The following is an 18892-nucleotide window of genomic DNA, read 5'->3' as shown; positions in this document are numbered from 1 at the left end:
CCCTAATACTACGTGTCGGTTCGTGACACCCGATCCCCTAATACTACGTGTCGGTTCGTGACACCCGATCCCCTAACCTCATTCTTTTAGTTCATCAAGCCTTCTTTTATATCAACGCATCATCATTAATAGAGTGGATTAAAGGTTTTTAAGATTCCACAGTATCATCATTATAATCCATCACCATTTACACAATCAAAACATGCAACAACACAATTAAGCATATAGAAGACTTTACAATACTACCTAATATATATCAATCGCTATTTAGAATTTACTATGAAATAGCATAAACTATAACCTACCTCCACCGAAGAATCGTGATCACGCAAGCTACTTGTCAAAGTCTTTGCTTTCCTCTTCGCTTCTCCCTCTCTCGCTCGTTCTTCCCTCTCTTCTTTCTCTTTTTCTTTTTACCCTAATTATCATATAATTCCTTATGATAAAAGTAACCCATTATTTATCTCAAAGTTATCTCCTCTAACCCTCAAGCAAATAAGTTATTAAACTTACCTACTAATTTCATACAGTTTGTCATAAATAGTCCAAAACACCCCTTTAAAACTTTAGCAGAAATCCGACCCAGTCAAGATTACACAGCTCGTGACGGCCCGTCGTGCCTCCGACAGTCTGTCCTGCAGGGTCGTCACAGAGTTTAGAGACTCAACTTCAGTAAAAAGGTTTGTGATGGCCCGTCGTGTCTGCGACGGTCCGTGCTGCATTTTTGTCGCGAAGTTCAGAGAGTTGATTCCCCGTACAAAAATTTCAGTGTTTAAGTGTTTTGACACGAAGACACTCGACGGTCCGTCGTGACCATGACGGTCTGTCGTGTGATCCGTAGACACAATCAGTTATTAGCAAAAGTAATTCTTCTGCTCGAAACGACTAAACAGGTCGTTACAAATGATCAAATAAGGTCAATCACAAAACCACCAAACGGAAAGAAATCAGTTTCACCCTTTTTAGTAACAATCAAAACAACTTCGTAATCAAATTATTTCACTACATATTAAAGTAGAGATTTTATTGTTTCTTTTGGAAATTATAACACTTAATTAATTATCAAGTAAGGTCAATTACAAGACCAAGGGGAATAACCCTACTTCATCCTTCTTAGTAGAAAAAAAACAACCTAGTAATCAAATTATTCCACTACGCCTGTAACTATAATTCCAAAGTAGCATGTACCGATATATTCCATCAGTTTTATATCCCCTCTAACTACCATTTAAAACTACCTCACTTTATTTAAGAACTTATTACTCTTATATGGTAAAATATTAAAGTTATTTTCATTTAATTGATATATAAAATACAATTTTTAAGTGATTAAAATATTATTTAATATAAAATAGAGATAAGAGTCAAAAGTACACTTGCACTATTTTTTTTGAGTTACATACTTAATTGATCACGCCCTAACCATATTAATTGATTATACATGTCTCAAATTATATTTACCTCACCGATTACATTAAATACACCGTTCATTCTCAACATTTCACTTCATCTATCAACATTCTTCCCCAATTTATTTGCCTACAATCATTAAAATAACACTTAAATACACACATGTATCACCATAAGAAATCACCGAAACACTCATAATTTTTTATGGTGATACATGAGTGTATTTATATAGTATTTTGTTTTAGATTATAAGTGTATATATTTGGGAAGTAAGGTTGAAAGAGGAAGTGAAAGACTGAAAATGAAGGGTGTATTTTTTAATCAATGGGATAAATGTAATTTAGGGCGGGTGTAGTTAATTTGGGTCGGATATAATTGAGTTGAGTCAAGTGTAGCCAATTTGGATGGAGAATAATGGATGAGTTTGCAAAATATTTTTTTAAAAAAAACTTAAAACTCATTTATATATATATATAATATATAATATATGACGTTTTGAAAGGTACTTGAGTGAAGTAAAATTACTTTCTTTGTAAAAGGTGAATTGAGCATGAGCATAATTGTTAGTAGTTATTTTTGGAGTATTATCAAGCACCTAATTGGGTTAGAGTTTTTTTAATACCTCAAAAGTCCCAAAAAATTACGTAGCTAATGTAATATAGGCTAGCATTTATTCTTATGACACTCCTCAGTGCCTTTGAGAATACCTATTAGATGGATCTATAGTCGCAATATCATCCTATACCCTAGTATGGTATAGGATGACCTTTTGAACGTGGAAAATTTTTACCACTTTTAGGCTTAAAATAATGGTTTGGTCATAGAAACTCCCCATAAAATAAATTTCATTATTTTTTTATTTCTTTTATTCCGTGTCTCATGGTAAAGTTAAAATGGTTTTCACTTCATGATCATGCATTGATTCGATTGAGTTGCTTTCATTCACTCAGTTTTGTTACTTATTTATTTAACCATATTACTATATTCAATGTAGTGATTTTATTCGACGTGCATATATTAATGATGAAGATGCAGGTTCATGTGATCATCAATAAAAGTCGATTGAGATTACTTTATCCGCTCGTCATCTTTTGAGTAAGACCACTTTGATTAAGGATGACTCAAATTCTATGAGTTGTTAGTAGTAGTTTGATACGTCAAAAATTATACCTCCATTATGAGATATAAATAGTCTATGTCGATTTAAAAAACTCAACATGAGTTGAGGTCGATCCCACACAAAAAAATTTTAAAGAAATGATTTCACTGTCACATTTACTCAAATGTCGTTACTATTCCTAGATAAATGGATACAAAAGATTTATTTTTAAATGGTATAGTAACAAAGATTGGACGAAGAAATCTAGACTGCAACTACCAAAGTCTTAAGTTATAAGTCATTATTTGATTAAATTAAACTAGGATTGTGTTCACCGTGAATCTACATCTAATTCTCTTCCATAATTGAGTTTTAGGCAATTTATCTCTACAAAAAACATACGAGTTAACTTTATCTGATACTTTTCAGTCTACTCAAATAATTTTCAACTCAATTTCTATCAGTCCTAGAGTGTAACTATCTTTATCCTAGTTTACAATAATGTTAAAGTTATTTTCTCTCGAACTAAAACTGTTACTCCGTTTCTTTAAGCTTATTTAGATTTTTCCTGACCATAATTTTTCTCTATAACAGATGAAAAATACATGCTCACTCTAATGCGTGCACTCATCAAAATACATGAATAACAAAAGCTAAACTTCAATTTGTCATGGGTCCCATAACCACACTTTTAGTGTTTATCCACTCATGATTTCACATAAATATTCAGACGTATAAAATGAAACCATGCTTAGAAAATACTTACAAGAATAAGCAAATCAATAAACAACTTTTAGAATTCAATAATAGGAAATCCAAAGTTCAAACTTAATTCAAAGTTGAAAATTGAAAACCAAGGGTGTGAAAATAATGCAAACTTGTTCTTCGTAAAGGTAAGATAAGATAAAACATAAAAACTACCAAATTAATTCAAAAAATGTGTTTCAATAAGATTACGACTCGATGAAGGATAAAATTATCAGACACTTTACGCCTGGCTTCATGACCCGTCAAGGCATCACGTCTGTGAAGCCCTTCATTGTGTTTACTTGCATCCACCAAAAAAGGTTCTTCAAGTCATGCACATTAGATCATCACTACGAGTCTCACCACAAATCATTTTGAGGACCACGACCCATGAAGTCGTCTGTGGTATTCACTAGGTTAAATCATCTTTAATCTCTTCCTACCCTAAGCACTGGATTATAATGACAACTCTCACCACGGACCGTTGTGAGGATTACGGTCCTAGAAGTCTTATGTGGTCTTCACTTTGTTCAATTTCTTTTTCAACTTTTCCTTTTATCCACTGGTTCACCTTTAGACTAGCACAAAAGACCGTTATGAGGACCATGTTCCATGAGGTTTGTCGTGGTCTTTACTGCAACCTAATCTAAACTCCTCTAAACCTTCATACTGGAAAAGCTTAACGACCTGCACCATAATTCGTGACATGGACCATGACCCATCTAGGTGCTTGTGGTTTTCACTTGATCACCATCATCTTCTGTTACTTTTTTTATTTTTGGACACAAGAAAGAAAACATCAAAGCATAAAAAAAATACACTCTTATAATATCAATTCTTTGTTTTCAATCATCAAATGTGCCAAGATTTTGCGGTACACAAACACCCTCAACTTAGGACCATTACTTTTCCTAAAGTGATGAGAAAGTAATACGTTCAATTCTCAGATGATTCAAACAAAATTTGTATCCAAAACTAGGAATCTAACATGCAAGGATCAATCTATCATATCTCATTACTCACACTCGATCATACTTATGCATGTGAATTATCAGCTAACAGAATGTACTCTCAGATGCAATCTATGTCCTCACACAAATGAAGTCCCTCACTTATAATAATTAGAATAAGTGTACTCTCGCACTATCAAATAATTTCTAACATGAACAACAAACTACCATATGCTTGCCGTTGTTTTATACCATCTATCTTTCAAACACTCGGAATAGGATATAGGACTATATCGGGTTATAACATAGGCTCAAGATAGGGGATTTCAACTTGGATTGTGAGCGACTATCCCTTGGTTTCCCAAAGTTCCGTTTGCACACAACTATTTTCTCAATGATTCCTTCTCTTTTTTTTCATTTCACCACTTCCCTATTGCAATTATTTTTCTTTTTCTTTTTATTTTCTTTTGTTCCCACTTTTTTATGCATTATTTATATGCACTCAGCTCATTAGTTGAACCTTCTTTTTCACTTCTTATTAATGCTTAGGTTGGAATCACCCTCAACTTAGGCTTTGGCTTGAGTTGTGCCATCATATATTTGGAGACCAAAGGATATGATATTTACTGGGTAAGAAAAAACTTTTATGCTCAAATCTGGTTCAAGTGATAAACGTTTTATTTGGTAATTTTTTTTTGTTTTTTTACGAATTGAAAAAAATTCCATATTGATCTTTTCCTATCCGATTATTCTTAGATTTAAGTAAGACTACTCAGGCAAGTTCTAGTTTCTTCTACTAGTGCTAAGACTTCGAACAACACTCTCACACACACATAAAGCAGGACTACATTCTCCGGTTTATTGTTTCACCAATTTATTTATCAAACTAACCATGTTAAACATGTCAGTATCTATGATGTAGTCTAAAGACCCTAACAGTCGAATCACAGGTGGATGCAATCATGTCACCCAAAATTAGTTGCTGCACAACTCAACACACTAACAAAAACAGAAGGCAATAACTATTTTCACATTAAACAAAAAATAAACCTAAGTTCATACTAACATCTTAAATGGAAGTTTATTCACCACCCCTCCCTAAATAAAAAGACTTTGCCCTAGATATACCATGGTTTCACGATATTTTTAATGTTTTTTCCTTAAGTTTAATGTGTGTCCATAAGCCTTTTTGTATTGATTTTTATGTAAGTTTTTTATTTGCAGGAAATCTGTCTAAAGATGAACACGGATGTTTTTGAAAAAGAAATGCAGAATAGTTACCACCTATGGGGTATGTGACTGTCCGTCGAGGTTGTGACGACCCGTAGGTGACATCGTAGTGAAGTTGCTGAAGGAAGATGGGGGATTGTTACCTAAGTGTGGGATTATGAAGTTCATGACGGACCGTCATATGCATGACGGTCCATCCTGCTGGTTCGTCATGATGATCAAAGAATTAGTCCCAGTACCCGAATTCCAAGAAGTTTAAGTGTTACGGAACAGAGACCCTCGACGGACCGTCATGATTGAAACGGTTTGTTATACCTGTTTGTCGAGGGTAATGAAGAAAGTAGTAGAAGGATTTGTAAAGTCTAGGATGACGGAGGCCATGAAAGACAATCGTGACCACGACGGCCATCACGAGGTCCATCGACCCAACCGCGTTTTGATAGATTTTCATCAATTAGAGTCCTTATCTTATTAGGTATTTGTTTTTTTATTTATAGTTCGAAAAATCTCGTTTTTGCAGTTAGAGTCTCTTATGTTAGACTCTTTGTTAGTAGACTCTTTGATTGTTAGACTTTTGGAGAATCTTTAGTCTTCGATTAGTTTCAGTTCTTGAGACACTTTTTCTGGAATCAGTTATTGGTGCTTTTGTTTATTAACCAAGTGAACTTCTGGATTTTATTCTTTCTCATTGAAGTAAGTGCATGAATTCTTATATTACATATATGAATATTGTGATTATGACTAAGGGTAACTAAACTCCATAAGTAGGGTTGTGGGAACAATGCGTGAATAATGAGGTAAAATCTAACTAAAATAATAATTCTAGAATAGTACCTTGCATGTATTGAAAATTCTTTCGTTTAGAGTCTTTTTAACGGATGGACAACATTAGAACTCTCCTTAATGCTACTTGCCGAACAAAGGAGGTAGATAATAGGAATAGAATTATCAACATAGATTTAGTGTATACTATCCAATAGGCTAGTATTGATTGGTACGGGGTAATATCTTAGTCAAATATCGAATACAATGATTAATATGAGGTAAAGATAAGGGTTAGTATAGCAACACACGTAGTTGGACCAAGATGCGGAGTGAAATTTTGTAGATGCCGTACCAAGGATTTAGAAATACATAACTTATCACTTTGCATGCAAGATACTAGGAAATAAATTTTATAGTTAAAATTATCAAGTTCGGAACCTGTGGGGAACACTTAAATCTTAGTTAATTTTTTTAATTCATTAAACTCCAAGGTATGATTCTTTTAGTTGGTTACTTTAATTTAGTTTGTTATCTTTATTAGTAGATATTTTCTTAATTTTACTTTGTTTATTATTTTTTATTCTTGCAGAATTATCTTCCTTGTATGCCAAATATACGAAGAGGAAGAGAGCCTTGTTTCACTACGATCGTGAATTAAAGCGTACACAAAGAAACATGAATAGAAACTTGGATATTAACGATGATGATATAAACCAGAACATCCCAGCTCTGGTTGATGTTCATGGTCAGTTATTACTCGATGATCCGGGTGAAAATAAAAAATGAGGATAAAATCCCGCTCCACATTCTCAAGAATACTACACAGGCTATGATAATATAGATAACTCTGATGGGTCACCTGTCTTACCTTCTCTACCACAAGGCCACACCTTTGTGGTAACTAGTAGTCTGGTGCAAATGTTCACTGCCATAGGTTTTTTTTCAGAGCTACCTTCTAAGGATCCACATGCACATATAGCTACGGTAAGGGTAGTGTGTAAAAGTTGTGTAGGGAGGCCTAATTTGGATTTGGATGTAATAGGGCTAAGAGTCATTCCTCTCTCACTGACGGGATGGGCTTCTATTTGGTTCACTAAGCTCCCTTATAACTCAATTTTCACTTGGAACGAACTAAGAGACGGTTTTCTTAGCACGTTACTACCCGGTCTCCAAGAAACTGAACCACAAAGACAGAGTGAACAACTTTGTGGCACTACTAGAAGAGTCATTTAGTAGTTCTTGGGATAGATTCACCTCATTTTTTAGAAGCATCCCCGATCACCGCATAGATGATGAGTAACTGAAGGAATAATTCTATTGGGGACAGGATGATAATAATAAAGTGGTATTGGATACTATAGCGGGTAGTTCTTATGGGGAGTGTCCTTATGTTGAGATTGCTGAAAAGTTAGAGAAAATCTCCTTGAATAATGAAGCTCGGAGTACTAGGAATTCAGATACTGGGAGAAATACCTTCGCAATGCAATCCACTCACAACCCACCAACAGATGAGATTCGTGAATAGATGGCTCAGATGAGAACGGAGCTTGGGTTTGTAGTAAAACATGTTACTGGGGTGAAGAAAATATAATTGTAGTTAACTACTTGTCTAAACCACCACCACCAAATGATGAATGCTATTATGGGGCTTTGGGGTGAATTCAATATGAGGAGATTGTAGTTGATGTTTTCTTTTACACTTAGACATGAATAAGTTAGGGGAAGCAAGTTATCTCACATATATGGATTCTAGGTTGACCTAAGAACCTAAAATGAATCAAGACATGAAAATACTAAGACTAGCTTGAAGATGTATTGTATAATCACTTCTTGTGTAATTGACTTGGTAATACAATACCAAGGTTTAATATCTTGAAGTTGATCATGACTCATTCATAGTAGCTTGAGATGTTGAATCTCATGATAGCTTGAGATGATGAATCTCATGATACATTGGGATAGATGAAGCAAGCTCTCTCATGTATAGTTTGGTCATGTGTTATAAGGATTTTTTTATCATGTTAGCTTGGGGATGGCCGTTCTCATGATAGATTGGGATTGAGTGATGTATCTCTCCTAAGAATAGCTTGAAGTAGCATGACTAGAGTGCCTTCATGATAGCTTGACTTGGTTAGGCCAAGACCATGTCATGATAGATTTAGGGGAAAGGCCTATACTCTCCTAATGATTAGATTGACTTGCATGCATGGTGCATTTAAGGATTAGCTTTGACTTGCATGGAAGGTGCATTTCATGATTGCTTGATTTGCATGTAGGTGAATTTCATGAAATATCTTGAAATTGGTTTCTCATGATAGCTTAGGATTGAGGATTCATGATACCCTATGATTATCTTGTATCTACATGATTGGTTACATGGTGGTTAGGTTGGTACTTGTGTATCCTTCCTTGTTAGCTTGGTTGGTACGTTGTTAGTATGATTTAGATTAATAGACAAGAACAAAAGATAAGTTATATTGTATTAGGTTGTTCTAGAGAAATACTTAGTGTGGATGGTAGTATGGGCTGCCATTCATACATGGAACAAGTATGACTTGAAGCTACCTATGACATGACCCTCACAAGATGTATGCTTAGCTTTGATAGTGACTATAGTTTAATTTCACGACATGTTTGACTTAAGATGATAGTTCCTTGTTAATATGAAATAGGTCTACTAGAGACTCCTAAAATAAAAAGAGAATAGTGTGACTTCAAGATATGCTTAGTGTGTATGGTAGAATGGGATGCCTCACATGCATTGCACAAGTGTGATTTGAGGTGGCCTAGGGTCATAGTGCTCATTTGTTATGATAAACCTAAGTCTTAATTATGAAAGTGTATTATGATCAAGAATGACCAAAGAGAGGCACTTAGCTTTGGTAGTAGTATGGGATGCAACGTTAGCCTTGCACAAGTATACTTGGATGTGGCTTGTGATGTAGTTAATTTGAGTAAGAAGTACAATGACTTAAGTATGAACTCTTATATTCTTTATAATGCCTTATTATTCTTATGATATTTATATTACCCTTATGTCTTTATCTCTTATGATTATGTCTATTGTTGACTAACCCCTTGAGATATTTTATGTTTGGTATGGTAGTTTCCATACTTGGTACATTTCGTACTAATGCATATTTTCCTACATCCTAATCCAAGGTAGGGTATTGAAGAGATTGAGTTGCTTGAAGGGTAAAGTTTATAAGGCTTGTCAAGAAGTGAAGATTGGTGAGTCCTCATAGCATCCGAGGAAACCACCACTATGTTGTCTTTTATGTTCTTTTCTATGTTAGACTTTTATGGGCTGTGATCCAACACATTTATGATCATGTTGTCATATATGGTTGTTGAGACATATGTTTAGAAGTTTTATGAAATGATTCCGCATTATGTTTTTGAAGAAAAATTTTTAATTCCGCACTACTTTTTGTACATATATGCAATGAATGATGGCTAAGGTCTTGTACAAGACCCCCGAGAGGTCAAGTACGCTGTGTGGTAACTCAAGAGTACCCTAACTTCTAGGGTGTACTTGCGGGTCATCAGAGTCATTACCTTAGGTAGTTCATATATAACCTTTAGGAAATCTCCCTTCAACTTAGCACTATAAAAAAATCCCGAGTTCTAATCCTAAAACACATGTTGGTACCCAAGTTCCTCTACAACATTTCTAGAGACTTAGGATTAACCATCCTTTCTAAATAAATCTTAGGGGAAACATAGAAGATACTTGGTCATAAAGGCCTCTTTCTTTTCTTTCAACACAAGGGCAAGGAAACTTCTAGGTCATTTCAACCCATATCATCACCTTTGGTGGAACCTTCCAACCAACCATGCCTAGGTATCATCTAAGCACTTTTTTCAAATGACCATAATTAAGATCAAACTTAAAATGCAACTAACCCCTTTAGAGTAGGTCAACATACATTCTCTTATTCTCCCTATGAGTTAACGGGTACATACATCCCTCTAAGTCAACCTTAGAGCAAAGAATAATCTGCACTCTTATGATAGGTTCATATAGGAACTATTCAACTAGTCATACGGGTTCTCCCATTAACTAGAATACTTCACAATTACCTTACAAGGTAAGCACACTACCTTCCTTTCTTATGAGCAAGCCTATACAAAAGACCCTAATCCACACAAGGACAACTATGAAGCATGTCATGTATAGAAGGGAAACATTCAACTCTCACTATTTACTACTTTTGTTCAAAACCTTTCAAACCTATACCATAACATTACACCATTTTTGCACATAATTATAAGGCAACTCATTATCTCAAAAAGGACTTCATTCTCCTTAGCAACTATTATAAGACTAGACTAGAACCATATCATAACATAACTCTCAACATAACATCTTATTTCCCATAGATCACAGATAGCCATAAATGGCATCACATCAAAATATTCCAAATTCATGTTCACATTTACTTATCTAGTCACAATAACCATAGTAAGAATCAAAACTCATCTTTCCTCCCTCAAGCCTTATCATCCCTTCCAAGCAATCACATCTAAAAGACAACCAGACAAAGGAAACATAGGGGATAGATCATATAGAGTTAAGATCTACGGCACGACACAAGAGTAGTGAAGAAGTGGAACTCTATCGTCCTATAGTCACTCGCTCATAGATGTGTCACGACTCATATCGATGGACAAGACTCTACTAGACGTGGAAATATGAGACTTTAAATCCTAAACACAAATCCCAAAACCTTATACTCTAATACCAAGTTTGTAACGACCCGAGGGTATACCCTAGAATTTATAACATCCTCAAGTCGCTACACGTCGTCGTCGACCTCTTAGAGGTCTAAGACAAGCCCTTTGGCCTTCATTCATAGCATAGACATAAAAATAACGGAAAATTTAAAAAATTTCATAGAATAATACTTCATTTTATAAAATCATAAGTACATGGTTTAGACGCTAAGTCTTTTTTATCATCTTAGACTCAAGATCAATAGAATAGAATAGGGACATGACCCTTGACAACATAAATGAATAATCTAAACTGTTACATGAACTTGAATAACATCTTGACATAAAGGTCCTTGAATTATAAGGACACTTGAACTTGGGAAATATCTATACATGATATCCACTTAAGAAAGATCCTCTAGCCATAACCACCTACACTTTGTGTTAAAAGATGAAGAAGAATGGTATTAGTACAAGAATGCACTAAGTATGATAACCATGCAAAAACATGAGTTAAAGAGGACATTTATTTAGAAATCATGCATCAAGTATTTATAGTAAAACTTCATGAACATTGATACAATAAGCAAAATATAGTTAACATACATCATATAGATATGGATGTCACTCATAAAAATACTTGAAGCCATTTTATCACATTTAAGGCACATTCATTTAAGGCACAATCTACACATAAGAACCATCACCTGAGACAACCTCCAAATCTCACTAGTGCAATGTACAAGTAGCATCCCACAATACTACTCACATCAAGTATTCCTAAGAAGCCAACCTAGACTAGGTACACCATATTCATCAATTCATAACATCTTTATTTAACATAAGACATAAGACCAACATACTTCATAACATCATATAAGAACTCATTCATTTACTACATCTTTAGTCATAACTCATTTAGTTCACATCATAAGTCAACCATCCTCACAACCCCTTAATAAGCTTACTTTACAACGTACATATGGAGTCCCATACCCCCACATCTACCAAGTAAACCCATTTAGAAGCCATAATATAATTCACATGCATAATCATAGTTTATATCTTGACATAAGAAAAGTCAACCTTAACATATGAATCACACATAAACATAAGTCTTCACTTCATAACAGGCTCCAATCTTATCATTTCTTGAAGTACACTAGTACAATGCATTGGTAGGGTCCATAGTCCTACCCTATACTAAGTACACTTCTCAAGGAGTTATGATTAGAGTTCATATTCTTATCTTAGTTCATTTCTTAACTTCGCGAGACATAGCCATAACCGACATAGTCCATCTGAATTACATGAAATCTGATGTCAAATAACCCCACACCAAAAGAAGGTGTTCTACTTGACAAGGTAGATACTACACAATAGTTATTCTAGTGGATCCACTAAGCTAAGATCCACGGGGCCACATAGTTCTGTAACAAGGAGAATGCTACTAGAAACCTTGACTTGCTAATGTGGAGGTTTCCATCTCAGAAAACAACATCTATGTTGGGAACCCAGACTTAGTAACGTGAAGGTTCTCTTGTGGAAATCCATACTTTCTAGACGTGAAGACCCCACTATCATTTTCCATGTTCACTTGGTGCTAATCTCAAACTCCCTTTTTAAATGTCTTTAAGCCTTTAATTAACATTAGTTCATAAAGTAGGTTGTAGGGACTTTCTCCCTCATACATCATATAGCTCAAAGGTTTCTAATGATGAGAATGAACTTTCTTCATAGAACCTACATTATTTGAGAATGTCATTTCACAGAATCATAATATATTCATAATAGAGTCTAGTTAGAGTACAATTGAGTAACCTTTCAAGAGCCTCGCTTTCACTAGATTATCATAAACCTTATTCATTCATATATTTGTGTGTGTGTGTGTATACATATGTGAGAAATACTTCACATAAGCACCTTTGTTCAACATGTGTTCATACTTCACTAATCATATACTTTTCATGCATAAGAAGACATAAAGGTGCATATGAGAACTATCCTTTCAATTAACACCATAAACATATCATACTAATAGTTATGCATGGATTGTGTATGTGTTCATATTGGTCATCATGATCACATAAGATCAACAACTTAGTTACTTAAGAACCACCCTTAAAGGATCACAACACATGTACAATGAATCCCTCAAGTCATGAACAACTCACATATAGAACATTAGGGAATGTAGATCACACACCCACATTATATCATAAGAGACAAGATCATATCCAACATTAGAATACAAGACTCCTAATAAGATCACATATTCATATAGGGTATAGGTAGGGGTCATTCTACGAGAGCATTCATCACACTTAATCATGTAGACCATAACTAAGCCTAACATGATTATTAACATATACAAACATCATCAATACACCAATAGCATGATATTAGAATGGATGACTTCACAAGACCTTCATACTTTTGATCATCATAACCACAATTCATATTACATCTATTGCCTTCAAGTCCATGATCATAACATATAGGAGAGAAATAGGAATGTAAACACCGCCACCAGAAGTGGATCATACCACACAGTGTCTACTCCAATACTATAATTAGGAATTTAAGTCAACTTGCCATTTCTCCAAGCTATGATCACCATTGATGAATTCTAAACAATTGATAATCAATTTACATCGATAAAACAAGGATTAAACAATACACTATATTCTAATCACAAATGAATCATCATCTAATCAATATCACAAGACCCACATTATAGGCTAAATTGAGAGATTAAGAGGATCATGGGTTCTTCATGGAATTGAATTGAAAATCATCATGAAACAGTAGTGAAACATTTATTCATCATTAGAATGACTGAGAAAATCGTTTCACAATGAACCCATGGCTAGATTGAAGATAGCAATTTTGACCTTAGAATTACATTGGAAAACCTTTAAAAGAACTCCTTAAATGAAAGGTTAACTAAGGATCAAGGGTTATCATACCTTAATAGAAGAAAATCCCACACATTTGAAGAAGAAAGCACCTCAAGATTCATTTTCTAGCTTGAGCTTGAGGATTTGAGAGAATTTTGGAAGAGAAAAATTGGTTATTGGGGTTTGACTTGGGAAAAGGGTTAAATATGACATAAAATAGTTTATAAGCCACTCCCAAAGTTACCAAAAAACCCCATACTTATTTGGACTTTTAGACATGTCAATCTTGACTATAAAACGACGCAACCGAATCTAGAAAGTGGTTGCGCGTCGCAAAGGTAGCTCACAATTTTGCCTCACGATATTCTTGTGGCAGTGAGCCTTGTGTCAGGCGCAGGACACGGGGGAATACTGAGTGCCATGCGCAAGACGTGTGAGGGGCTCCAGATCTTGCTTCTGCATGCTCCCTTCGACAGCTTTTTTTTCAACATTCGGGTCCTCCTCGGGGGCCCTTTGGGTGGTCCTTGGAGAGTCGTACCTGAATGTTTTGACCCTTAACATGTTTGTTAAGTCACTAGGGTCACCTACATTATTGTTACACTCCAAAACACACATAAAAATAAGGCAAACATACAAGGACATACTAACACGTAAAAGACTAGTTTCTGGACGTCTTGGTCGTCCTTTGATTTCACTTCCGAACTCTTTAAAATGACTATCACAAGTTATTGCTACACACTTTATTTACATGCTAATAAGCTTTAAAACTCATGTGATGCTCTAGATAAACCTATTTCATTTTGAGGGTCATTACACAAACATATATCACACAACATGATATCACAATTATAACATACCCCTAGTTCACCGTATGTGGCTTCTTCCTATAATTTAATCATCTTTTATTTGGTGCGCGAAGGCCTACGCATAAATCCTACTATTGATTACCATTATACTATGCAGTGAGCACAAATTTATAACTACTCAATTAATAAACCTTGCAGCTGCACAGAATTATGGGTTCGATTTTGTTTCTGAACTTCGTGACGGTAAATTTGACCAAAAGTTCACAAGATATCAACCTTCTTATGCTAGAAATCTCCTTATCCTTTTTCCCTGAGCTCAGAGCATCTTTTTGAGTATTTCTAGGGTGACTTACGTCTAAATTTGGTGTTTTGGGAAGAATGAGAAAAAAAAGTTTCACGTTATTCACATTCTTCCTCACCTATCCCGCTCTGGCAACTACTTGCCGGTGTGGAGCTGCAACTCTATTGACATCTTGGTCCGCCCTGGCGGGACAGTGGTCTCGCCGTTTTCTCAAAAATTTGTTTTTCCTAAATAACGACGGTTCGGATCGTTACAGTTAGGGAGTTCATGTTTCGATAGATGAATGAGCGGATGGATGATGATTAAAAAAATTAAGAAATATTGTATTTCTTCTTCTCTATTTATTTTTTGTATTTCCCTCTAATGTAATTATTTAATTTTCTGTAAATTTCTTACTGTAGTAAGTTTTTTTATTGTGGGCTCAACTTAGTCATTTCTTATTTCATTAGAAGTATGTTAATTACTAACCAAAGTTCAAACCGTTTCGTAGAAATTTAATTGTTCTAATATATCTATAAGAATTTACACAGGGGAAAACTAGCCTTAAAAACTAGTCTTGTAAATAAAAAAGGAGTAGATTCTTATTTTGTAATTTAAAGTCTTAAACACAATATTCTAGTAACTTTCCTATTTATTATTATTTTGCAACCTAATCTTCTTAGTGCGTTGTAATATCATTAAAAAAATCTTTTACAGTTTTTACAAAGATAATAGAAAAATTAGCATATCTTTGTTAGGATTTAAAAATATAATAATAATATAATTACATTACATTACTTTCTTCCAACAATAGAAAAGATATTCTGGACTTTCTTTCTTAATACACGTACAAAGTCAGTAAAATAAAGACCAAAAGAAACATTTTTATTGACTTCCAAATAAAAAGTTACAGTTAAAACAAAAAAAAAAAACCACAAATTTTGGACTTGCTTGGCATAACTTATAAAAATTAGAAGAAGAAAAGATGTAATAAATTGATGGAGTAGCATCTGTCCCAGCACCACTAGTTAAACACCACAAATACCAATTGTTTGGAAGCAACAATGTTTGGCCAAAATGGAAGAGACTTATCTTAATCGCGTTAGTCCAAGGAATAATAATGCTAGAGACAAAAACATGAAATAAAATAAAACTACTAACAACAAATAATTATTCTTTATTTTCATGGGGGGAAAAGCAACAAATAACTTGTATTTAATATTACTTTTATTTTTAATTTAAATCACTTTATGTTTTGTTTATCTGTAATTTCCTATTTTATGCTGATTTCAATTTTAAAAAATGAGACTTTTTATAGCTTCGCAAAAATCTAAGTAGATATATAGGGTGCAAAGTGCAAACCATTAAAAATGATAGCCTGAAGTGTAAATCAGAAAAGGTGTTTATATTAGGATACAAATCACAACTACTCTAAAAAAAAAAATATATATATATATATATATATATATATATATATATATATATATAAGGGTTTGTTTGGTACGAAAGGAATATATTTTCCAATTTTCTCATGTTTGGTTAGGTAAAATATTTTCGAAAATGTTTTTCAAATCAACTTATTTTTCTCAAATTAAAGAAAATTATTTCCCTTAAAAAATTAAGCAATACGTTTTTCAAAACATTACCAACTTTAAATTACAATTTTTTTTTTTGAAAAAATAAATTTATAGCTTGTTTTTTAAAAAATATTTCTAAATTTAATTTTTGTATTTTTTTTTAACCCCGCCCTAACCCCTAACTCCCCTCCCCCGCCAATCCATTCCCTTGCCACCCCCCACCCCCACCCCTACCCTCGCCTCCAAAAAAATAAATTAAAAATTTATTTTTAAAAAGTATTTTTAATCAAATTTTTGTTTTTCATCCCACAACCCCATCCATACCCTCGACCCCCACCCCCTAATTCCTTGCAATAATATTCAATGGTCACTAATTTCCGTTGATGTAGAGTTTCGAGGAAACTACAAACTAATTATAATACAAAATGTTCAAATCTTAGTGCTACATAGTTGTATGATTTAACATAAGTTTATTAGAAGCGAGGGTTATTTTCAGTCTGTAGAAATTAGCTACACATAGTCAAAAGTCTCAATTTCTGTGCAACTCCAAATCCCACCTACTTGTTCTATAAATATATTTGCCATACTTCACAAACAAAATAAATAAACTTGTCATCATCCATCACAAAAATTAAACATGGAGGTTTTTGTAGCCTTGGCAGGAGTAGTTGTATTAGCTTTTCTCTGTAAAGTTAGCACTTGTCGACGCCCAGTTAACAGGAAGCTACCACCGGGTCCAAAACCATGGCCAATAATTGGCAATTTGAACCTACTTGGTCCTATCCCGCATCAATCTTTTGACTTGCTTTCCAAAAAATATGGAGAGCTGATGCTGCTAAAATTTGGGTCCAGGCCAGTTCTTGTGGCATCATCTGCTGAAATGGCAAAACAGTTTCTTAAAATACATGATGCAAATTTCGCCTCCCGTCCTCTGTTAGCTGGTGGAAAGTATACAAGCTATAACTATTGTGACATGACATGGGCACCGTATGGTCCCTATTGGCGCCAAGCACGACGAATTTACCTGAACGAGATATTTACACCAAAAAGGCTAGACTCGTTTGAGTACATTCGTGTTGAAGAAAGGCAAACCTTTATTTCCCAGCTAAATTCTCTTGCTGGAAAGACATTTTTTCTGAAAGACCATTTGTCACGATTTAGCCTATGCAGCATGACAAGGATGGTTTTGAGCAACAAGTACTTTGGTGAATCAACAGTTAGGGTGGAAGATTTGCAGCACCTAGTAGACCAATGGTTTTTACTTAATGGTGCTTTTAACATTGGAGACTGGATTCCATGGCTCAGTTTCTTGGACCTGCAGGGGTATGTGAAACAAATGAAAGCTTTAAAAAGAACTTTCGATAAGTTCCACAACATTGTACTAGATGACCACAGGGCTAAGAAGAATGCATTTGTCCCAAAGGACATGGTGGATGTCTTGTTGCAGATGGCTCAAGACCCTAATTTGGAAGTCAAACTCACAGATGATTGTGTCAAAGGATTAATGCAGGTTAATTAATTTATTTTCTTCTCAAGTTTGTCTTAATTCTAACCTTACTTTTACTATGGTAGGATCTACTAACTGGAGGAACAGATAGCTTGACAGCAGCAGTGCAATGGGCTTTTCAAGAACTTCTTAGACAGCCAAGGGTTATTGACAAGGCAATCCAAGAGCTTGACCAGGTTGTTGGGAAGGAGAGATGGGTAGAAGAGAGAGATTGTTCACAGCTATCGTACATTGAAGCAATTCTCAAGGAAACACTAAGGTTACATCCTCTTGGAACTATGCTAGCACCACATTGTGCTATTGAAGATTGTAAAGTGGCTGGTTATGACATAGAGAAAGGAACCACCGTTCTGGTGAATGTTTGGACCATTGGAAGGGACCCCAAGTACTGGGATAGAGCACAAGAGTTTCTCCCAGAGAGGTTCCTAGAAAAGGACATTGACATGGATGGACATAACTTTTCCTTCTTGCCATTTGGCTCAGGGAGGAGGAGGTGCCCTGGCTATAGTCTAGGACTTAAGGTTATCCGAGCAACTTTAGCCAACATGTTACATGGATTCAACTGGAAATTACCTCAAGGTGTGAATACAGAAAGCGTAAGTGTGGAAGAACAATATGGGCTCACAACACATCCAAAGTTTCCTGTTCCTGTCATCTTGGAACCTAGACTCTCTTCACATCTCTATTCCCCTAAGTGAAGCAACTTTTGGATTACTATTAAAGTACTATTAGGTTTTTGTCTATTCTGTTTTTGGACAAGTTTATACAAGAACAAAACAAGACATATATGAATAAAAATAGTTGTTATATCGATTATGCTTTAATATTTCAATAATCCACAGCCACACACCACTGCACTTTCTCACCGTAAAGACAAACAAAAATACACTACTTTTCAACAAAGA

The 18892-nt window shown here is 34.7% G+C and overlaps 1 protein-coding gene across 1 annotated transcript; it reads left to right on the top strand.

Annotated features, from left to right (window-relative positions):
• The first annotated feature begins 16938 nt into the window (after positions 1-16938).
• Positions 16939-18800, top strand: LOC101252550 (trimethyltridecatetraene synthase-like). The gene is made up of 2 exons (XM_004250599.5): positions 16939-17990; positions 18053-18800. The coding sequence occupies exons 1-2, from the start codon at positions 17118-17120 to the stop codon at positions 18683-18685; spliced, it is 1506 nt and encodes a 501-aa protein (XP_004250647.2). The 5' UTR covers positions 16939-17117; the 3' UTR covers positions 18686-18800.
• Positions 18801-18892: the final 92 nt, after the last annotated feature.

The sequence above is a fragment of the Solanum lycopersicum genome, chromosome 11, assembly GCF_036512215.1.
Source record: "Solanum lycopersicum chromosome 11, SLM_r2.1".
Taxonomy (NCBI): domain Eukaryota; kingdom Viridiplantae; phylum Streptophyta; class Magnoliopsida; order Solanales; family Solanaceae; genus Solanum; species Solanum lycopersicum.
Note: the sequence above shows the minus strand (reverse complement) of the source record. Positions and strands in the feature narration are given on the sequence as shown.

Bases quoted from the DNA above. Each gene is read 5' to 3' on its own strand.
- LOC101252550 (XM_004250599.5), top strand. From the start codon at position 17,118: ATGGAGGTTTTTGTAGCCTTGGCAGGAGTAGTTGTATTAGCTTTTCTC. The intron at 17,991-18,052 runs GTTAATTAATTT...TTACTATGGTAG, and splicing joins GTGTCAAAGGATTAATGCAG to GATCTACTAACTGGAGGAAC.